General features: G+C 39.3%; 3 protein-coding genes and 3 long non-coding RNA genes across 6 annotated transcripts; 5 read left to right on the top strand and 1 right to left on the bottom strand.

Annotated features, from left to right (window-relative positions):
- Nucleotides 1-1,118: 1,118 nt before the first annotated feature.
- Nucleotides 1,119-3,405, top strand: LOC131018416 (putative disease resistance protein At1g50180). Its single transcript, XM_057947140.1, has 3 exons — nt 1,119-2,133; nt 2,589-3,255; nt 3,378-3,405. Exons 1-3 carry the CDS (start codon nt 1,119-1,121, stop codon nt 3,403-3,405), a joined length of 1,710 nt encoding a protein of 569 aa, XP_057803123.1.
- Nucleotides 3,406-4,091: 686 nt separating this feature from the next.
- Nucleotides 4,092-4,585, top strand: LOC131017751 (uncharacterized). Its single transcript, XR_009099843.1, has 2 exons — nt 4,092-4,215; nt 4,249-4,585. It is a non-coding gene; the product is annotated as an uncharacterized LOC131017751 (long non-coding RNA).
- A 4,179-nt stretch (nt 4,586-8,764) lies between these two features.
- Nucleotides 8,765-9,260, top strand: LOC131017750 (uncharacterized). The gene is made up of 2 exons (XR_009099842.1): nt 8,765-8,890; nt 8,924-9,260. It is a non-coding gene; the product is annotated as an uncharacterized LOC131017750 (long non-coding RNA).
- Nucleotides 9,261-9,661: 401 nt separating this feature from the next.
- On the top strand, nt 9,662-11,663 carry LOC131017749 (uncharacterized). The gene is made up of 4 exons (XR_009099841.1): nt 9,662-10,343; nt 10,495-10,583; nt 10,675-10,776; nt 11,350-11,663. It is a non-coding gene; the product is annotated as an uncharacterized LOC131017749 (long non-coding RNA).
- Nucleotides 11,664-14,587: 2,924 nt separating this feature from the next.
- LOC131018417 (uncharacterized) lies at nt 14,588-20,128 on the top strand. Its single transcript, XM_057947141.1, has 2 exons — nt 14,588-18,427; nt 18,536-20,128. Exons 1-2 carry the CDS (start codon nt 14,588-14,590, stop codon nt 20,126-20,128), a joined length of 5,433 nt encoding a protein of 1,810 aa, XP_057803124.1.
- Nucleotides 20,129-22,268: 2,140 nt separating this feature from the next.
- LOC131018419 (F-box/kelch-repeat protein At3g06240-like) lies at nt 22,269-23,135 on the bottom strand. The gene has a single exon (XM_057947142.1). It carries the CDS (start codon nt 23,133-23,135, stop codon nt 22,269-22,271), a length of 867 nt encoding a protein of 288 aa, XP_057803125.1.
- Between the last annotated feature and the right edge of the window lie 287 nt (nt 23,136-23,422).

Here is a 23,422-nt window from a genome sequence, read left to right on the forward strand (position 1 = left end):
AAAGAAAATATATTAAAATTGAGTGGTAATTTTGTAGTTATAATAAAATTGAAGTTTATTTATAAACTGTTTTTTTTTCTTTTTCTTTTTCTTCTTATTTTTGTTATATTTCTTTATAAAATTATGAAATTATACTAATTATAAAATATTTAATAATCATATCAAATTAAAGATCACAATAAGAGCTTTAATTTGATATATTTAATGTAATATTTGATCTAAAATGTAAAAATTATATTTATTTAAAGGCTAAAATTTAAAAAGTTTCTCTCTTCTTTCTCATCTTTTTGTGAATAAATCTATTTTTTTTTTACATTTTCATTATCAACTTTTATTATTGTAAATTCTTCTTTATTTTTTTTTATTTTCCTAGCATTTAGCTTAAATATATTTAGTTAAAATTAATTTTTTATTATATTTATAAACATTATTAGATCAATTTTATAAAAAAGATATTTCCCATGTATTTTACGAGATGCAAATGCTAGTTAATTAAAAGATCCAACAAAATAAATTCAACGCACAAATTAGCAGGCCCAACAACACTTCAATTTTATGTTATAAATCGAACTCAAAACCCCAATTTCGTTTTCTATAAAATCGAAATTGAAAAGCCCAACACCATTTTTCTCGTTGCTGTCGAAGAAATAATTGCAGGAACTTTCGCTGTAACTGACCCCCGAGAAGAAATAACATTAATGAACTCTTATTGGCTTAATTACTCACAACATTTCATTATATTTATGCCAGCTAATAATAAATCACCTTATTATTGAGTTTAGTCGTCGAAGTGGTTGGGAAATGGTCTGAAGAGTTGCTACCTTGACTTAGAATAAGTATTTTTAATGCATATTCCCATTGAATGAGTGGAATAATGAGGTAGAATCATTGAATAAAGAAGAAGAAGACAAGGTAGAAACAGAACAAGTGGAATTAATAAAGATTATCTGCTCTCACGCGTTTCCCCACGAACCAAACATCTCTGTTCCAGAATCCAAATTCTTCGCAATCTCGATTGAAGAATTTGTATTCACCACAACGAGTTGAGTTCCTTATCCTTATTCCTCTCTCTATATACCCTCACCAATAGTTTATCAATTTGACCAAAGATATTTGCGATGGCAGAAGCAGTGGTGTCGACTGCTCTAGAAACCTTGCGCGATTTGTTGTTGGAAGAAGCAAGGTTTTTATCTGGTGTGGGCGATGAAGTGAGGGAGCTCGAGATCCAGCTCAAAGAGATGAAGTGTCTCCTCAGAGATGCTGACAGAAGACGACATGAAAGCAGCATGATTTTGAATTGGATCTCAGAGATCAAAGATCTTGTATACAGAGCCGAAGCTGCCATTGAAAGACACGCAGTTTATCAAGTGACTTCAAGGAGAAGGCGAGGCCTCACACAGCTCATCCGCAGATGTAGTTGTAATTTGGAAGAATACAAGTCGATCCACCAACTAGGCTCCGAGATTTCACCAATCAAATCCCGTCTTGAAAGAATAAACAAGGAAATGCAAGACAATGGCATAAAGAAGAGCATCATCAACAATACAGATGAAGGGGAAAGCTCGTTCGCCAACAACAGGGCAAGGAAGAGCTTCCCCGAATTCGAGATCGGAGAGTGTTTTGTAGGGATGAAGGATGAACTGAAGCAGCTTGCTAATCTCCTGAGGCAAGAAAACGAGGAGCGAGTTATTTCAGTGTGGGGAATGGGCGGATCAGGCAAGACCACCATTGCCAAAAAGCTCTACAACGAGAACAAGACTAGCTTTGATCTTTCCGCGTGGGTTTGCATTAGTCAGCAACGTCAGAGTTTTCAATCAGTTTGGAAGGATGTTCTCAAACAGCTAGAGCCACAAACAAGTGAGGATCTGAGCGAGTGGGAGTTGAAGGAGCGACTATGCAAGATACAACGAGAGAAGCGATGCCTCATTGTTGTGGATGATCTTTGGAAAACTTCTGATTGGAATGAGTTGAAGCATCCGTTCCTTGTCCATGATTTGTTAAGCAAAATCTTGATCACCACACGCGAACAGGAAGTTGCCGAGATTGGATGCCCAGTAAAAGTTGGGATTCTAAAAGAGGAGGATGCTTTGGATCTACTCAAGAAGAAAGCCTTTCCACATACCAACATTCCAGGTCAGTTGTGCGTATGTATAATCTGCTGCTTTAGTTTTAATATTACAGTTAGTTGAATTTGACCTCTACTCTACAAATTAATGTTCTAAGTGGGCGTTTACTTTGCATGACTGATGAGATGCATGATTGATTATTTTTATCGTTCGTACTAGGATTCTTTTAATTCCACTGTTTCAATGGGATATAAATAAAGCAAAACTAGCTCAAATGATAGAAGTTATCAAGGGCCTTGGGAGATAGCCCAACGTTTCAAATCTAAGTAAACAAGGGATTAGACTTACAACTTTTATCTATCAAGGTTGATCCTCCAAAGTAAATGCCCCCTAAAAGATTTACCTGCTGGTAATTTCTATTCTTGCATCATCGATTATGAATTAGTGAGAGGTTCTAATTAAGATAAAGTTGTAGACTAATAGTACTATTCAGTTAAATTGTCATTTGTTATTTCAATGCAGAGTTTGCACCGGAAGAAAAATTTGAGAAAATTGAGAAAGAAATGGTGCAGAAATGTGGGTATTTGCCGTTGGCAATTTCTTTACTCGGTGGGGTCTTGAGAATGAAAAATTCGATCATGGAGTGGGAGTTAGTAAATAGGGATATCAAAAAACACATATATAGAGACGAAAGTGAGATTGATGGAGTGCTAAATTTAAGCTATGAAAGTCTACCCTATTATTTGAAGCCTTGCTTTCTCTATATGGGTATATTTGAAGAGGACGAAGATATAAATATTCGGCGTCTATATAGCATGTGGATAGCACAAGACATGATTTCATATGAGAATATTGGAGACAAGGACAAATCTTTGATTGAAATCGCGGAGCTCTACTTGGGTGAGTTGGCCTCCAGGTCCATAGTTGAAATAAGCGACGACGATGATGTCATGCCTACAAGAAAATATAGGAGCTGCAAACTTCATGATGTAGTAAGAGAACTATGTTTGAAATTAGGGAAAAGGGAGGATTTTGGTGTGCTAAGTTTGGAGTATCAAACTGGGAAACTTAGAACCTTACTACGACAAGCTTCCTCGCATATGAAAATACGAAATTTGGTTATCCATTTCAGAAGAGAAGTTGAAGTGGAACCTGGTGAGCTTGGAGAAGATAGTAGCAAACATTTAAGGTCTCTTCAAATGTTCAATCACATAAATTTAAGTGTTCCAGAGTTTACCCCACAAAGTATCGTTGATTTTCAAAAATTTAAATTGCTGAGAGATCTAGTTATGGTGAGATTCAAATTTGCAGGAAGAAAGTTACCGAAAGGAATCACTAATCTTGTTCACCTTAGACGTTTGCGTTTAGAAGATTGTGAATTTGATAAGCTACCGTCGTCCATAAGGAATATGGTAAACATGGATACCCTTAATTTAAGTGATTCGAGGAATGTTGGAGTTCCAAATGTTTTTAAAGAGATGCTACGTTTAAAGCACTTGCTTCTTCCAGAGTATGAGGAGGAAAATATTGGTAGTTATCGATTAACATTGGGCGAGGGAGTGATTGGGTTGGAGACCCTATGGTGGTTGGATAGTAGAGTGCATGAATTGAAATGTATGAACAGAATGAAGAATCTGAGAAATTTCTCAACAAAAATACACGACAACAAAAGCTTGTCAACCATGATCGACGCCATTGCTATCATGGACAAGTTAGTGTATTGTGTGGTTGAAATCAAAGAGGGTTGCGAGTTAGCAACAAATGATGGAGTGTTGAACAAGACATTCACATGTCCCAATCTTCATTGCTTGAGTATTGAAGTTAAGTTAGGGAAGGCACTGGTGGATCGTGGGCATGACTTCATGAGCTCAAAACTAATGACTTTGGAGCTGTTAGCATGTGAGATTGAGGATGATCCAATGGCGATGCTAGGGAAGCTTCCTTGCTTGACGGCTTTGTGTTTAGGGAGGAAATCATTTGTCGGGGAGGAGATGACGTGTCCATCAAACAGTTTTCCTCACCTCTGTTAGCCAAAACATGGAGGCTCCACCACCACAACTTTGAGAAAGTTGTTTGCCACCACCACAACTTTGCCACCACCAAAGTGGAAAGTGCAGCCCCATTAACTTTGAGAAAGTTGGGATGTGAGGTGGAATCAACTTTAAGAAAGTTGGGATGTGAGGTGGAATCAACAAATGGAGGCTATAAATATGTGCATCGCAGCAACTTGAAGAGCATCCCAAAATTCACAAAAGAAGTCTTGTGAAAGAAGTGCTAGAGAGTGAGAAAATATAGTGAGAGAAAACTTCAGTGTGGAAGTTAAACACGAGTGATAAAAGTGAGTCGAGAGATAGCCTCTGTGTAGGCAAGATACAAAATACAGTGTGGTATTGTTGTACTCCTCCTTTGTGAGATTCTCTAATATATTGGGGTGGGTCCGTGGACGTAGGCAGTTTGGCCGAACCACGTTAAATATCGGTGTCATTATTTTTCCCGTCTTAGATAATTTATATCTTTGATATTGCTTTCGATTTGATAATGGGTGAAATTATTTGTGTATATTTCCCAACAACTGGTATCAGAGCCACGTTTGTGGCGGTCTGATAATTTTCTTGTACTGTTACTATTCATCGTGAATAGTGATTTCGTTGTGAACAGTGATTGTTCTTTTGTAATTCTTAGTATGCTCTGTGGTTGCAGTAATTACTGAACCTCCACACCAGAAAAGAATTACTTTGAGAAAATTATCTTGTTTATCAATTGGGAGCAGTTACGATGGGCGACGGAAAGATTACGATTGAGAAGTTCGATGGTACGGATTTCGGTTTCTGGAAGATGCAGATCGAGGATTATCTTTATGGAAAAGATCTACATCAGCCCCTCAAAGAAAAACCAGATAAGATGGATCCGGACGAGTGGGAGCTGCTGGACAGAAAGGCGATGAGTGCAATACGTTTATCGCTGTCCAGGAACGTTGCCTACCACACGACTGGAGCAAAGTCAACAAAGGAGATGTTGGCGATTCTGGCAGAGATGTACCAGAAACCATCAACTGCAAACAAAGTACATTTGATGAGACGATTGTTTAATCTAAAAATGTCCGAGAGCACACCAGTGCAGAATCATTTAAACGAGTTCAATATGATCACCAAACAGCTGAGCTCGGTGAAGATCGAGTTTGATGATGAAGTTCGTGCCCTAATATTGCTATCTTCTTTGCCAGAAAGTTGGGCCGGAACAGTGACAGCAGTTAGCGCTTCATCGGCAAAGGCAAAGTTGCGCTTTGACGAAGTAAGAGATCTGATGATCAGCGAGGAGATTCGCAGGAAAGAATCTCCATCTACTTCAGGGTCAGGGACTGCACTGAACACGGAATATCGAGGAAGATCGAAAGGAAGGCAGAACATGGGAAGGTCAAAGTCCAGAGGAAAGAGCCAATCCAGGACGGATAAGGGTTCAATCCAGTGCTGGAACTGTGAAGAGTTCGGGCACTTTAAGAATCAGTGTAAAGCGCCACCGAAGAAAAAGGATCACAAAAAGACAGCGAACGCAGCCACAACAGAAGATGTAGGAGAGGCGTTGGTCCTGAGCGTGACCAGTCCGATGGAGTCATGGGTGCTGGATTCTGGAGCGTATTTCCATTCATGCAGTAATGAAGATATAATTGAAAATTATGTCTCTGGCGATTTTGGACAGGTGTATCTTGCTGATGATGAGCCCCTGAAAATCGTGGGAAAGGGAGATGTGCGAGTTGTGACATCCAACGGATCCGAGTTGAAGCTGAATCAAGTCAGACATATTCCTGGACTGAAAAGGAACTTACTTTCAATTGGGCAGCTTGATGCAGAAGGCTACACAGTGACATTTGGCTGCAGTAATTGGAAGATAATCAAGGGAGCTATGATTGTAGCTCGTGGAAAGAAGGATGGCACGTTGTATATGACAACTAACTCCAAAGATTGCATTGATCTTGCAGGAGGAGTGAACAATGCAGATTTGTGGCATTGTCGGCTTGGCCACATGAGCGAAAAGGGGATGAAGATAATGTGTTCGAAGGGTAGGCTGCCTGGCCTGGAAACTGTTGAAGTTGGCCTGTGCGAGGATTGCGTGTTCGGAAAGCAGAAAAGGGTAAGCTTCTCGAGAGGCGGCAGAACCTTGAAGACGCAGAAACTGGAGCTGGTCCATAGTGATCTATGGGGACCGGCGCCTGTAAAATCCCTTGGTGGCTCGGAATACTACATAACCTTCATTGATGATTCCACTCGAAAGGTATGGGTTTATTTTCTTAAAAATAAATCCGACGCATTTGATACTTTCAGGAAGTGGAAAGCCCTTGTAGAAACTGAAACAGGGCTGAAAGTAAAGTGTCTACGATCCGACAATGGAGGAGAATATGAACTTAAGGAGTTCAAAGACTACTGTGCTGAGAATGGGATTCGCATGGAGAAAACCGTGAGAGGAACTCCCCAGCAGAATGGTGTAGCAGAACGGATGAACAGAACACTAAATGAGCGAGCAAGATGCATGAGGCTGAAAAGTGGGTTGCCTAAGATGTTTTGGGTAGATGCAGTTAACACAGCTGCATACCTAATCAATAGAGGTCCATCAGTTCCATTGGAGTTTCGGATACCTGAGGAAGAATGGACAGGAAAAGAGGTAAACCTATCTTTTCTACGCATCTTTGGATGTGTTGCTTATGCTCATATTGATCATGTTAATAGAAGCAAGTTAGATGCTAAATCTCTTAAGTGTACGTTCATTGGTTATGGTGGAGACGAGTTCGGTTATAGGCTCTGGGATGAGCAGAACCGAAAGGTTATTCGAAGTAGAGATGTGGTTTTCAATGAACAGGTGTTGTACAAGGAAAGAGTGAAAGCATCTAGCCCTGGCAATTCTGATTCCCAAGTAGTCGAGTTAGACATCTCAAACTCGAGTGGGAGCAAGGAGAGCCAGAATTTTGAAGAGGTTCCAGATGAGGAGCCAAGAACCCCACCACCAAACAATCCGCTGCCAAGACCGGTTAGAGAGCGACGTGCACCTGATAGGTACTCGCCCTCTAATTTTTATTTACTACTTACTGATGGTGGTGAGCCTGAATGCTATGCAGAGGCAGATTCTGGTAGTAATAAGCGGATGTGGAGAGTTGCTATGGATGATGAGATTGAATCTCTTATCCTAAACGGCACTTGGGAACTTGTAGAGCTCCCAAAGGGGAAGAAGGCATTGCATTGCAAGTGGATCTATCGAATCAAGATTGAAGCTGACGCTACAAGGCAAGGCTGGTTGTCAAAGGGTTTGAGCAACGATACGGTATTGATTATACCGATATTTTTACTCCTGTTGTGAAACTAACCACTATTCGTTTAGTGTTGAGCATGGTAGTTGCAGAAAACTTATTGTTACATCAGATGGATGTAAAGATAGCGTTCCTTCATGGTGATTTGGAGGAAAACTTGTACATGACACAACCCGAGGGATTCGTGGTGAAAAGAAAAGAAAATCTTGTGTGCAAGTTGAAAAAGAGCTTGTATGGCCTGAAGCAAGCTCCGAAGCAGTGGTATAAGAAGTTTGACAGTTTTATGTTGGAGATTGGCTACGCGAGATGCCACGCTGATCATTGTTGCTACTACAAGAGGTTCGACAAAAGTTATCTTATCCTTTTGCTATACGTTGACGATATGTTGATCGCAAGAGCTGATGCAAAGGAAATGGATAAGTTGAAGAAGCAATTGTCTGAACGATTCTCCATGAAAGATCTTGGAGAGGCCAATCAGATTCTTGGCATGAGGATCAAAAGAGACAAGGCGGCAGGAAAGCTGTATCTTTCACAAGCCAACTACATTGAGAAGGTATTGGAAAGATTTAACATGCAGAATTCAAAGCCGGTGAACATCCCGTTGGGTTGTCACTTCAAGCTGTCGAAGAAGGAGTCGCCATGTACAAAGGAGGAACGTGCCGAGATGATAAAAGTTCCATATGCATCGGCAATAGGCAGCATTATGTACGCCATGGTGTGTACAAGGCCAGATATTGCACATGCAGTGGGAGTAGTGAGCCGATTCATGGGTGATCCGGGCAAGCAACATTGGGAAGCAGTCAAGTGGATTCTTCGTTACTTAAGAGGTACCACGGAAAAGGCTTTATGTTTTGATGGCAAGAGTGCCAAGTTGGTTGGCTATGTTGATGCAGATTTGGCATCAAATGACCTGGAAGGTCGGAAGAGTACAACCGGGTATGTATTTACTTTTGGTGGTACTGCTATTTCTTGGTCTTCTAAGTTGCAGAAGATTGTCACGTTGTCTACTACGGAAGCTGAGTATGTAGCCGTGACGGAAGCAAGCAAGGAGATGGTATGGTTGCAGAATTTCTTGGGAGAACTTGGGAAGAAGCATGAGAATAGTACACTCTTTAGTGACAGTCAAAGTGCTATTTTCTTGGCTAAGAATCCAGCGTTTCACTCAAGGACAAAGCACATTGAGTTGAAGTATCACTACATCCGTCACCTGCTGGAGATGAAGATCTTACAACTTGAGAAGATCCAGGGAAGCAAGAACTCAGCCGATATGTTAACCAAGACAGTTGGCAAAGAGAAACTGGAGTTGTGCTCAACTTCAGTTGGTCTTCTACAATGAAGACAGTAAGGCTGCTGCGATGATCAAGGTATGAAGACAGATTAAAATCAGTCTTCAAGTGGGAGATTGTTAGCCAAAACATGGAGGCTCCACCACCACAACTTTGAGAAAGTTGTTTGCCACCACCACAACTTTGCCACCACCAAAGTGGAAAGTGCAGCCCCATTAACTTTGAGAAAGTTGGGATGTGAGGTGGAATCAACTTTAAGAAAGTTGGGATGTGAGGTGGAATCAACAAATGGAGGCTATAAATATGTGCATCGCAGCAACTTGAAGAGCATCCCAAAATTCACAAAAGAAGTCTTGTGAAAGAAGTGCTAGAGAGTGAGAAAATATAGTGAGAGAAAACTTCAGTGTGGAAGTTAAACACGAGTGATAAAAGTGAGTCGAGAGATAGCCTCTGTGTAGGCAAGATACAAAATACAGTGTGGTATTGTTGTACTCCTCCTTTGTGAGATTCTCTAATATATTGGGGTGGGTCCGTGGACGTAGGCAGTTTGGCCGAACCACGTTAAATATCGGTGTCATTATTTTTCCCGTCTTAGATAATTTATATCTTTGATATTGCTTTCGATTTGATAATGGGTGGAATTATTTGTGTATATTTCCCAACAACCTCAAGAGGCTTGAGCTATGTCAATTAGCTAAGTTGAGGGAGTGGAGAGTGGAGGCAGGAGCCATGCCCTTTCTCTCTCTATTATATATCATTGAGTGTTCTACTTTGGAGATGCTTCCAGATGGACTGAGTGGCATTTCTACTCTTCAGAAACTGATAATTTTTAAAATGCCGGAATTGGGGAAGAGGGTATCGGCATCAGGAGAAGATTTCCACAAAGTCACCCATGTTCCTTCAATTATCATCCGAGACGATGACTAGTCTAGTCTCCATCCAGGTAATGCTTAATTGCACCAATCTCATTCTCAACTTTTAGTTGTAGTTTTCTAAATTGTATCATCTTTTGGTAAGATTTGACTCTGGAGATTTAAGCTTTATTTATGTTCTTGAATTGTGATTTAGTTTCTCGGTTGTTTAGAATCCAATAAATTGAAAACTGGGTTGCTTAATATGAATATACTATACTAATGGTAGTGTTGTGGTTTGAATTGATAAATATAAAATCACCATTGGTATATATGTAATTCTTAGCTCAAAGCTCAAGTATTTGGAGGAGATGGTTTTACTGCTGATTAAGCAAGAAAAATTGGGTTATGTTGAAGGATTTGAAGCTGCTTTAAATTGGGCTCTTTTTTCGGCCCACATGTAGGGAATTGAATTCGAATTCGTGTTATGTTTGAACTGAATTATTGGTTTGTAATGATTCAAATGTTCAACTCAATCTGTTAATTTTAGGCACAAAAAAAAAATTAAAACAAGGGAAATGATCAATGTAGTCTCTATCGTCAGAGAGAGAGAGAGAGAGAGAGAGAGAGAGAGAGAGAGAGAGAGAGAGAGGGCAAACAATATAGACAAGAGACTCAACTTTGAACTTTCCCAAATATGAAATAAGGAGTTTCCAAAGTTTCAAGGTGCAACCATCATACATAACATACATTAATTTCTTTTGTACCCTGATTTTTAGACTCTTACCTGTTGCTGGAGTTTTTGTTCTAATTGCTCACTGGGCATTGCTCTTCCTTTCTTCAGGTATGAAATTCAGAGCCTTATGTATTGGTTGCTTATTCTAGTTATTGGAAATCCCTTTTTTTCAAGTATAGAAAAGCTATATTACCCTTATATATGTATTGTCAATTTGACAGTAAATTGTGATTAATTGATAATTTGATGAATGAAATAGGTTTCTTTTAAACCTCAAGAGTGATGGCGATATCATCGATGCTCTTACAGTTGTTGGAGGAAGAGTTCAATACTTTAATTAATAAGAAGGTGATCTAAACAGAGTCGCATGTATTTAGTTTGAACACACATTGTATTCTTGCCAGTTATACAATTATCTACTATTCTTGTCATATTGCAGGATCAAATGCATATTGAAACAAAAATCAGAAATATGCGATTTATTGGAGAACTTTGCAAGTTTAAAATTGCTCCTGTCAGCTTGATTTTTAGCAGTCTAAAGGTACTGAACATTACATTTTTTATACCTCTTTCATCCTTCCTTCCTTGCATAATCCATCAATTAACGCATTATAAGCCTTAACGTTGGGACTCCATCCACTACTTTCTAATCTATGAAGCCAATCATGGGCTGCAATGACCTGTCCAGATTTGCACAACCCATTAGGCTCACAAAGTTTTAAATCTAGAACCTTTTCAAACAATTTCACAGCTTCGGCCTCTTTCTCAACAAAGAACAACCCTTTAATGAGAGTGCCGATAGTCGCAACATCTGGTTCGCAACGGATCTTGAAAAAGAATCCCATCATAGAAAAACCAGAGTATATGTCTTTCAAGAGACAACAACAGTTAACAGCAATGTTCATTGTGTAATCATTAACCGGCACACGCATCCCAAGCATTTCATCGAACATGTCAAGGGCAAAAGAGTACTGCTCAATCTTTGCAGTAACACTCAGAAGATTGTTGTACATAAGAACACAAGGCTCTGGGGACATACTCTTCATTTTTTGAAACAATTCATTGGCATCCTTTAATTCTTTAACACAACTGAAATCGATTCTGGATGGCTTAGGTTGAAAAGCCTTGGAAGAGAAGAGAGAGAACGGAGGAGAGATAATACCCGATTCATGCCACCATCGATTGAGAAATCCTCTTCCATAAATGAGATCAATTGCAGAAACAGCTGCCCTTCTGCTCATCTTCCTTAATCGGTCACATTGGATTTGAAAAAAAAGGATGAATGGAGTTTGCGATTTTACTGCAAATTTTATGCTGATTTCTTTTGTACTGATTCGCTACCCATTTCTTATAATGTGCTAAAAGCTACTGATTTCTTCAATTTAATCTTTGGGCTTGAAAGTAATCTTTGGGCTGAAAATGTTTTGGGTTTCAATAATATGTTGGCCCAATCATAAATTTTACTATGAAATAACATTTTCAAACACATTTTCAAAGTTACTTTAAATTAGGGGCACGACTTTAAAATCATGATAAATATTTTCGGAGTATTAAATATATAATTAAATTTATTTTCATGAAGATTTTTAATTTAATATAAAAATCATACTAATATATAAATTTTAAATGAAGAAGTTATAATCATTCAAAGGTTCTTTAATTAATTAAAAAAACTGTTTGTTTTTTCATTTTCTATATTTTTGCTCTGCTCACATCCACGCTCTTTTTGTTTTTCATTTCTATTTTGATTTTATTTCATTTTGTAGATTATTATTTGTATTTATTTTTATGCTTTTTTATTTTAACTATTTTTTTAGTTATATTGATTTTTAATGCAACTAGAGTATAGCAAATTCCAAGAATACTAGCAAGTGCTATACTTTTTGGGAGCGTTGGCTTTGGTGGATGGGATAGATAGGATTGATAAGATTGATATGATTGGAGGAGTGATTAAATAATCCATCCAATTTTGGAATTATAAATAATCACTCAATTGGTTGATTAGATGCGGGCCGAATTATCAATCACGGGCCCAATCATGCAAACCAAACACTTGATTAAGGTGAATTATTTTATCAATCATACCTTGTCACTCAAACCAAACACCTCCTTTGTGGATGGAGAGGGAGTACTAACTAACAACTTACGACCAGTCTCATGCGTGACGAGTGCGAAGAACGCCGAAATCTCCCGCTTCGAATCATCGGCAGAGCTTGCCGTCCCGAAATTCGGGTACAACCCGATTGCCTATAGAAAAGCGGAGCAGGTATAGAAGCTCCGCCCCGGGCAACCCGACAGAGCCTGATTTGCTATCTCATAAAAGCAACCATCCGTCACAACGTCAGCAACCCTAACTCTGTTTTGGCCGAAAATCCATTTTTAGGAGGCCAGAGGTAGGGCTAGGAGCATGTAGGTGGCGAAGAATATCTTCATTTATTTGGAGATTTTACATAAGAAAATGTTGTTTTGGTGTGGAATGAGAAGGCAGAGATTGATGAGTATTTACAGTGCATGCATATAGTGAATAATTGATTAATTAATTTTATTTTTAAGGCATCTCTTTTTATATAGTATATTTCATGAATTAATATATTTATCTAAATATAAAATATAGTATTTTATATAATTACTTTTAATTGCAGATTATAATTATTAATTTGGGGCTATAAATTCTTGAATTCTAGCGTATTTTTTGCTCTTAGAATTTAGCTTTTAAAGTTTTAATTTTGAGGGTATAAGGATAAAATAGTCATATATTAATATTTTATTTTTTCAAAAAATTAAAGGCTATATTGAGTAAAATATGGGCTATGTATATAATCACCCTTTCAAGAATACATCTACCGGATTCGTAATGGGCCTATTTTAAAAAATTATGCATACCTGTAATATGTTATCTCTGATTTCAGAATTTTCATCCAATATTTGCATCATAGAACTCTAAAAAAAGTTTTAAGCTACAAGAAAAAATTAGGGAAATCAACCGATATTTCACGTGGTTCTTATATGTATAAACATTTTTCTTTATCACAATATGGAAAAGTAGCAAATAGCCCCCTATCGTACAACCCCCTAACACGTTTACCTCCCTATCTTTTGATTTTGGGCTGTTAGCCCCTCAACATGTCATAAAGAGTGCAAAATGCCCCCTACTCTTAACGGACACTTAATACCGTTAAGTATTTTTCATTTTTTTTAATTTCTTACTAATATTTCTTACTATAAGCATATAATGTTTTTTTGAATTTAAATTTAAATATTTGTTATATTTTTTTAAATAAAATCATTTTTGAATACACACACACTTTCACTGCATTCTTGTAACAATTAAAGTTAGATGAGATTTAATATACATATATACTCCCTCCGTCTCACTAAAACATGACATTTGTAAGTGGCACAGGTTTTAAGAAATGTTAAATAAAAGTGTATTGTGAGTGGAGAAGGGGTCGTCCCACTTTATAAAATGTAGAGATGAAAAGTAAAGGGGTTGTGGTGGGGTAGTGTCCAAAAATAGAAATGTTCATATTTTTGTGAGACACCCCAAAATAGAAAAACGTTCATATTTTTGTGAGACGGAGGGAGTATTATAAACAAAATAAATAAATCGTGCCAATTAATATATAGTATATAAAAATAAAATATAACAAAGATAACCTTGTATTAATTAAAAACCCAAAAGCATACACGATATATGGAAGTAGAAATAATTCGATAGACAAAGATAACCTTGTATTAATTAAGAATACAGTGAAAATGTGTGTGTGTGTTCAAAAATGATTTTATTTAAAAAATTTACAAACATTTAAATTTAAATTCAAAAAAAATATTATATGCTTATAGTAAGAAATATAAGTAAGAAATTAAAAAAAATGAAAAATACTTAACGGTTTTTAATGTCCGTTAAGAGCAGGGGACATTTTGCATTCTTTATAATATGTTGAGGGGCTAACAACCTAAAATCAAAAGATAGAGAAGTAAACGTGTTAGGGGTTGTATGATAGAGGGCTATTGCTACTTCTTCCATCAGAATATGATAGTTGCTATAAATATTTTTAGATTACGATGGGGGTTATACGTATTTATTCTTTCACATTTATTTAAATTAAATTGTTAGTTTAAAATTTAATTTAATTTGAAGCTATAGAAGAGTAAAATAGTAAATTTTCTATTCAGTTATTATTATTATTTTAAAAAGGGGACTCTAAGAAGTAAAATGAGGGCTATAAATAGAATCACCCGATGACAGGGTTTCTCTAGGGCTGAGAGTATTGCCGTTCGTCTTTTGACGTGTGTTCTTCCTCGTCTGGGAGGATTGTTGTTTTGCATCTGATACGGTGTTCGTTTAATCGATGGATCCCGATGAGATCCAGAAGTTAGTGGACCAACTTCGACTCACGGAGGAGGTGGAGGAGACCACTGTTACCTTCTCACCAGAACTGACGGAAACCCTAACTACTGCAATAAAGTTTCGGCTGGTGGGGAAAGTCTTCGCGGGGAAACAGATTAATAGAGAACTACTAATCCAACATTTACCCAACATTCTTCTTTCAAAGAATCGCATTGATGTGGAAATTGTGGGCCCCAACGTTTTTGTCATTAACTTCCACTCTTTAGATGACAAAAGACAAGCGTTGTTTGGGGGTCCTTGGCACTTCTTCCAAGATTTATTACTGTTCTCTGAGATCGAGGGTTTTCAAAACCCTTCGGAAGCAAAGTTCGAGAGGTTTTCGGGATGGGTTCAGTGCCACAATTTACCGGTGGCATGCATGCACCCGGATGCGATCCGGAAGATTGGAGAGGGAATTGGCCGTGTAGAAGAAGTGGATCTTAATGCGGGGCTATGCCTGGGGCGTTTTGCAAGGGTTAGGGTTTCATGGCCCCTCGATAAACCTTTACAAAGATGTGTTCGGATTGCTCCTAATGGTACTCAACATGAAACTCTCATTCTACTCCTCTATGAAAAGTTACCTAATTTCTGCTTCAACTGTGGGCGCATTGGACATGTTTTTCGTTTTTGCGGAGAACCAAAGTGCCAGGATGGGAAGTTTAAATATGGCACTTGGCTTCTGGCACCAAAAGCTAATGAAGGAAGACGTGGGAACAACTTTGGCGAACGTAAGAACTATAGAGAGAGTACAAATACTGAAACGAGTACTAATGCAGATACTCAGTTCTCGAGTGAGGAGGCGAGGAGGAATAAGGGGAAGGTTCTGCTAGTTTCTGAACCGGAGAAGGACAAGATGGCGGACTCTGGGAAGATGAGTGCTGGGCTGGATAGGGCCTTGGTGGTCAAGGGTGGGGGAGGAACACCAAGTGGGGAGGAAGTTAGGTCTAGGAGGGAGGAGGAGAGGGAGAGCGAGACTTCTATGAACTTGGACGAACCCGGGGTTACGGTGGGGGGAGATAATATTCACGAAGGGGGTCTTGTGGGAAGGGAGGTTGAGGATGAGGGAGAGAAGAAGAAGGGGGAGGGTGGGATCGAAGGTGGATCAAGGAAGGTGGTTTCGTGGAAGCGACGGGCAAGAACTACTTTGATGAGGGACACCGGTAGAGGGGGTCGAGGGGGGAGAGGAGGTCGAGGGTGGTCTGGGATAAAGGAGGCTGGAGGATTGCAACACAGTGAGATAGGGAGAGAGAAGGGAGAAGGAGAGGGGGGTCAGGAGGTGGGGTCAGAGATGGATTTGAGGACCGGGTCGAAAAAACGTTCGGGGAGTTACGGGCTTGAGGTGGACTCGGAAACTCCCCCATGCAAGATTCCACGTCACAACACTCAAAACATATTGGCAGCACCGCCGAGCCCAATGAATTGCATTGTGTGGAATGCGCGGGGTTTGGGTTCGTCCCGAGCATTCCATAACCTTCGCCAGTTGGTCACTGGCGCGAAACCCACTCTTTTATTTATCTCGGAAACTAAAATGAAGGCTCGTTTTTGCGAAGGGTGGAGGTGCAGGTTAGGCTTTGACGGTCATTTCATTGTGGACGCGGTTGGAAAAAGTGGAGGTCTGATGTTGTTTTGGCGTGCTCCTCTGGTGGTAGAAGTGAAAAACTACTCTGCGGGGCACATTGACTGTTGGATAGTTGTGAATGGAATTAGATGGCGGTTTACAGGCTTTTATGGACATCCTGATTCCACTAAGCGTGTTCAGTCTTGGGAGCTTCTCAAGAGGTTGGGGGAGAACTCTAGAGACTATCCGTGGTTGGTGGGAGGGGATTTCAATGAGATATTGAGTCAGAAAGAGAAGAGAGGTGGCAAGAGGAAGGCGTGGAACCAACTAGCGGGGTTTCGAAACGCTTTAGACGTGTGTGGTCTTAAGACTCTTGAGCAGAACGCTGAGTTCACCTGGTATAATAATCGTAGAGGAGATGAGGCTATTTTTGAATTGTTGGATAGATTTGTTATCAATGAGCAAGGTTTTGGGGTTTTCGGGGAACGTATGGCTTCGGTTCTGGACTCGTTTGGGTCGGATCATCGGGCAGTGCAGTTATCTATTGATGAAAAAAGAAGAGGTACTAGAGGTGGCGGGTATAAACGGTTCTACTTCGAGCAAAAGTGGATGTTGGAGGACTCTTTTGCGGCAGATGTTCTTACGAATTGGCAGAAAAGTAGAGGACACCCAATCCATGAGCGACTTGATCAATGCCGAGGGTTCTTAAGGAAGTGGGAAAGATCAGAATACAAAAATCCCACCAAAAAACTGGAAGAGCTTCGAAAGGAGAGAGTCAAAATTCTTAACAAGATTGGCGCGAGGGGGTCGAATTCGGAGCTTTTGGAGATAAACAAAAAAATTGAGAAAATGTCTGATGCCGAGGAAGTCCATTGGAAACAGAGGTCTAGGGCGAATTGGTTAAGCTTTGGAGATCGAAATACGAGATACTTTCATACCTTCGCCTCGGATAGAAAGAGGAAGAATAGGATTGACGAGATGGTGGATTCTTTTGGGGAGATACAAACGGATGACGTTGATATTGCTCTTGTGGTCCAAGATTATTTCAGGGAACTTTTTACTTCCGCAAATCCGGGACAAAATGCTTTTACTGAGGTAACTAGTATGATCACCAAAAAGTTCGGAGAGGTGGAGAAAAGTAGTCTGGACGAACCTTTCACTGAGGAAGAGGTTAGACGAGCTGTATTCCAAATGAACGCGCATAAGGCGCCTGGTCCGGATGGCTTCCCTCCAGTTTTCTTCCAAAAATACTGGGGCGAGATTGGTCCCGCAATTACTAGAGATGTTCTTGGTATTTTGAATGGAGGAGATGATATTAGGGAATGGAACAGAACGCTTATTGTTTTGATTCCCAAGGTTAAGAAGCCCACTAGAGTTCGTGAGTTTCGACCCATTAGTCTTTGCAACACTATCTACAAGATAGTTACGAAAGCTATTGCGAATCGGTTGAGGAGGGTGTTGGGAAGCGTTATTGATGAGACACAAAGTGCTTTCGTTCCGGGGAGACTGATTTCAGATAATATCCTGGTTGGTTATGAATGCATGCACTGGTTACGCCACCAAAAGAATGGGCAGAAGGGCTTTGCGGCAGCCAAACTCGATATGAGTAAGGCGTACGATCGGGTGGAGTGGGGGTTTCTGGAGGCGATGATGAGTGCGATGGGGTTCCCGACGAGGTTGAAAGATGTGATCATGGGTTGTATTACTACGGTGGAGTTTGCTTTTGTGGTGAATAGTAGGGTGTATGGCTCGGTGACACCTTCGAGGGGTATTCGACAAGGATGCCCGCTCTCACCTTTTTTGTTTGTTATCTGTGCGCAGGGGCTTTCCGCCATTTTACATTATTTTGTGGAGAGCAGACGACTTGACGGAATCAAAATTGCACGGACCAGCCCTACCATCTCACATCTCTTTTTCGCAGACGATAGTTTGTTGTTCTTTAATGCAAACGAGAGTGGAGCGGTTGCTGTTAAGGAGGCGTTAGATATGTATTCCAAAGCGTCGGGACAGACGGTGAATTACGAGAAGTCGGCGGTAACTTTTAGTCCTTGTACTAAGCAAAATGATTTGGAGGAGGTGGTTGCGGTGCTTGGGATCAAAGAAACGCAGGGGCACTCCCTTTATTTGGGATTACCCACATTCATAGTCAAACAAAAGAGAATGCAGTTTGATTATTTACGGGAGAGGGTCTGCAAGAAGTTCAGTTCATGGAAGAATAAATTCTTTTCTTATGGAGGGAAAGAGGTGCTTATAAAATCAATCATCCAAGCTATGCCAACATATACCATGAGCTGTTTTAGGGTGCCTGCTGCGGTTTGCAATGATATTGAAAGAGAGTGCTGTAATTTTTAGTGGGGCAATGAGGGAGATAGGAAGCTAATGCACTGGTCTTCGTGGAAGAATCTTTGCGCCCCAAAATCCAAAGGTGGAGTGGGATTTCGTCGTCTTGAGTCTTTTAATAGGGCGCTTCTGGCGAAGCAGGCGTGGAGATTGATTAAATTTCCGGACTCCCTAGTGGCCAGACTGCTCAGAGGTAGATACTACAGAAATGGCGATTTGATGGACGCTATACCACCATGCAATGCTTCTTTCTCCTGGAGATCGATTTGTTGGGGAGGGGGCTTGCTACGGAAGGGTATAAGATGGAGAATTGGAAACGGAACTGGGGTTCGAGCTTTTGTGGATCCTTGGATTCCAATGGAGGGGGGAGGAGGACGTGGGTCGGGAAGTGAAGGTGACGATGTGAGGGTGGCTGATTTTTTACGCGATGATGGGGGCTGGAATCAACAAAAACTTGAGTCAAGCTTCCTCCCTCATGAAGTAGCAGCGGTTCTTAATATTGATCGGGAGAGTAGGAAGGAGGAGGATGTACGGTTTTGGAGATTTGATGAGAAGGGAAGGTATACGGTGAAGTCGGGATACCTGCTGGAGACCGGTTTTTATGATGGTCACGGTTCGACATCTTCCTCGGAAACTAAACGGTGGTGGAGCCATATTTGGAATATTAATGTTCCGCCCAAAGTGCGGGTTTTTATGTGGAGAGCTACTTCTAATTTTATCCCAACTGATGAAAACCTGAAAAAACGACATATTCCTTGCTCGAGTATTTGCTCTTGGTGTCGTAGAGATTGGGGGAAGGTTACGCATTGCCTCATTTTCTGTGACAAGGTTAGAGAAGCTTGGAAGAAGACAGCTTGGTGGTATCTCTTGAAAAATATGGAGCAACTCACGCTCGAGGATTTGTGCCGGAAGATCTTAAAGGAAAAAGGAGAGGGGGAGTTTGCGCTGTTTTGCATGGCGTTGTGGTGGACATGGACTTGGCTCTGTAAAGTAAAGCATGATTCAGAGTTTAGAGGTGAGCTCGAATTGGTGGAAGGCTGCGTGAATCTGCTGTGCTCCTTCCAGGAAGCTCGGAAAAGTATTTTGTCGAGAAATAGATGCTTGCCGATTGAAGGGGACCGCAGGTGGAAACCTCCACCGAAGGGGATGCTTCGGTTGGATGTTGATGTTTCAATACATGAGGATGGAGGGGCGACTGGTGTGGGGTTTGCTGTTAGGGACGAGATGGGGAACTTAATCGCAGCTGCAGCGCACAGAGTGGGGCGGACGGATACTATCCTCATGGGAGAGCTGCATGCTTTGATGCTTGGTATTGGGTACTGTTTTGACAAAGATTTGGGGCCGTTGCTTGTGTATTCGGATTCTTTGCTTGCTATACACGTGGTTAATGAGGAGTTTAAAGGTATGGATTCCCTTAGCGATGATTTATTTGAGGTGTTTGTCTTTGCTAAGGAGCGTATAGTTAGCGATTTTCGTCATGTTCGTAGAGAAGCCAATAGAGTGGCTCATTGTTTGGCAAATTTTGCCGCGGTTTCGTCTGGTGTAATGATCTGGGAGTCAAGTTTTCCGGCTTGGCTCTTGGATATTGCTGCTCGTGATCTTTAATATATCAGAGATCTTTCCCGTTCAAAAAAAAAAAAAAGAATCACCCGATGACTAATAGCTAATGAAGATGAATGACCCACCCTTTTTAAATGTAGACCAGTTATGATCATACAGATTACGATTATCAGTTTAAGCCAATTCAATGATCTGAATACAGATATCGGTACTAGAAGCAATTGATTTAAATTATGTCGTTTAGCAAAAATCATGTTATTGATTTATTTTAAGAGAACTCATCGAAATGTGCATACCTAGTCAGTGCTCTCAACAATCAACAATCTACCAATTAGATTCAATGGATGGATTCCACCACGAGTAAATTCCACTTGGCTGCTCGAGAATGCAGAGCATCCCATTAGAGCACCCCAAAATTAGAAATCGCATCAATGTAATATTCGTTGGATCAGCTAAAGGAGATAAAGAGATAGTATTTGCTGGTTAACTCAAAACCGACAGCAGAGAACATTGCACAGGCCAATCATCAAACTTATCAAACACATAGTTCTTTAAAATGACGGTTTGTTGGGGGAAAGAAGGAATGAGATTCAATGTCCCACAATCTTATGTGTGCCACTGTGTCCCGTGTTTATATCTATTATTTTAAAAATATTTTTTATAAAAATAAAATTTATTATAATACTATGAATTATAGTTAATTTTTATTTCAAAAAATTAATTTTTTAAAAAGTATATACCATCACTTTGAATTTATCAACCTATTATTAGCTAATAAAAGTGAAATTAAATGATAAAAAATAATTATATACCCTAGATTGATGGAATAAACCCTAGTTAATAATCACAAAATTAAACTAAAGCATATAAAATTGAAATTGAAAAAAATATATATAAGAAATTAAACAGAATTGAAAGTGGGACACAAAGTGGGACATAAAATGTGGTACACTGAATCTGACTCCGGGAAAGATGGGTTTTTAATTGAATTTTGATGATGGGTTTTCATGAAACGTTAGCTATCAATTAAAGAGGCCCATGATTTCGAAACGCACCTGAACTTCAAAACTGAATTCACCGCAAGTCTGGATAGTATTTCTTCAATGGTTTCTTCAGGAAGATGAAGAGAATTTCGACTAGTTTTTCCGATCTCCATACCTGTTAAACTTATTAGTTAGTTATTCTGTTAAAGTAGCTGCTGAGTCAGCTCAAATTGTTAATAGAATAGTCAGAGTTAGTTAAGCTGCATCTAGATCTAGAAGCTTCATCTCTCTTGTATAAAAGCTTCGATCTTCAATCTGTAAAATTAGGAAAATCAACCGAAATTTCTTAAATTTTTGAGTTGGGGACTATACAGTTCTTTTTAGACGTTTATAAATGTATAAACGTGTTTCTTAATCAGATTATGATAGGGGCTATAAATATTCTTAGATTACGATAGGAGCTATACGTATTTATTCTTTCAGCTTTATTTAAATTAAATTGTTAATTTACAATTTATTTTAATTTGTGAGCTATAGAATATCGAGCAAAATAGTAAATTTCTATTTAATTATTATTACTATTATTTTAAAAAGGGGCTGTAATACCATCACCCAACAATTAATAGCTAATGAAGATGTAATGACCCACCCTTTTTAAACATTTAGTTAAATCTACTAATGTAGACCAGTTATGATCATACAGATTACGATTATTAGTTTAAGCCAATTCAGTAATCTAAATTGAGATATCAATACAAGAAGCGATTGATTTAAATTATGTCTTTTAGCAAAAATCATGTTATTTATTTTATAAGAATACTCATCGAAATCTGCATATGTAGTCAGTGTTCTCAACAATCTGCATATTGTATAGGAAACCTGAAAAGTTCTATCTAGAAATTAAATCAACTTAATATGAAATTAAACTCAGTTTGGTCTTCAATAAAACCATGAAACTCCTCGTTAATTGATATGGCATTTCGAGCTAGATCGAGAAATAATCACATCAGATAAGAGAATAACCACAATGTTTTATTTGTATAGAGACATTGAATTATTCAGTTCATGATGTGAACACAAGTTCTATAGACTATATATAGAGAGAGAAAGAAAAGAGCTTCAATTCTTAAGAAACAATACACATCATCAAAAAAAGCTACGAAACCACTCATCATCATGTTCTAAGACTTTATTTTCATCTTTCATAAATCTTCTGGCGAGACTAAACTTTCAACATAGACAAGAGTTGAACTGTAACGACGACAAACCTCGGGACAACGGAACACATTATCCTGACGATCAAAAACCAACAAAATGAATCCACAATTTACCAAAACCTCTCCCTTTAGACCCACCACCAATGGTGGTGGTTGAAGAAGCTCAAGAAGATGAGAAAGAGTCACCACTTTCTCCCAAGACTCCTTCATAACCCAAACTTGAACAACTGTTTCAAAATAATCTAGCGCGCAAAGGCAACCACCAAGCACACCCACAAACCAGGGCTCTTCCACGCAAAACTCGTGATCAAAGGGAAGCTTAATCCTTCCAAACACCTCACTCTTCAAGTCCAAGAAAATAATATCTTCTTTATATCCATTATTATTCGTCCAGTAAAGCTTCCCACCTGCAAACATCCCCTCTTTGCAAGGATATGTATATGCATATTCCTCGCAGCGCTCTATTGTTTTCCATGATTTTGTCTTTGAACTATAAACTTTACCAACCCACTTCCACTCGTAATTATCAAGATTAGCCACACTCACAAACACCTTGTACTCACCACTCGATTCAACCCAACCGAATCCAAAATTATGAACATAGCAGACATTAGAAATTTCTGGCAATTTCTTGGAGATTCCAGTGGATGGATTCCACAAGTGAATTCTACATGGTTGCTCTGGCAGATTCCTGGAGAATCCAGTGGATGGGTTCCACGAGTAAATTCCACTTGGTTGCTCGAGAATGCAGAGAAGCCCATTATAGCACCCCAATATTAAAAATCGCATCAATGTAGTATTCGTTGGAACAGCCAAAGGAGATAAAGAGATAGTATTTGCTGGCTCACTCATAACCGACAGCAGAGAACAACATTGTGGAGGCCAATCATCAAAATATTCAAAAAAATAGTTCTTTAAAATGAGCCTTTGTTGGGGGAAAGATGGGTTTTTAATTGAATTTTGATGATGGGTTTTGATGAAACGTTCGCTATCAATTAAAGAGCCCCATGATTTCGAAACGCACCTGAACTTCAAAACTGAATTCACCGCAAGTCTGGATAGTATTTCTTCAATGGTTTCTTCGGGAAGATGGAGAGATTTTCGTCTACTTTTTCCGATCTCCATACCCAAGCTTCGAT

Source organism: Salvia miltiorrhiza, chromosome 3, assembly GCF_028751815.1.
Source record: "Salvia miltiorrhiza cultivar Shanhuang (shh) chromosome 3, IMPLAD_Smil_shh, whole genome shotgun sequence".
Classification (NCBI taxonomy): Eukaryota; Viridiplantae; Streptophyta; class Magnoliopsida; order Lamiales; family Lamiaceae; genus Salvia; species Salvia miltiorrhiza.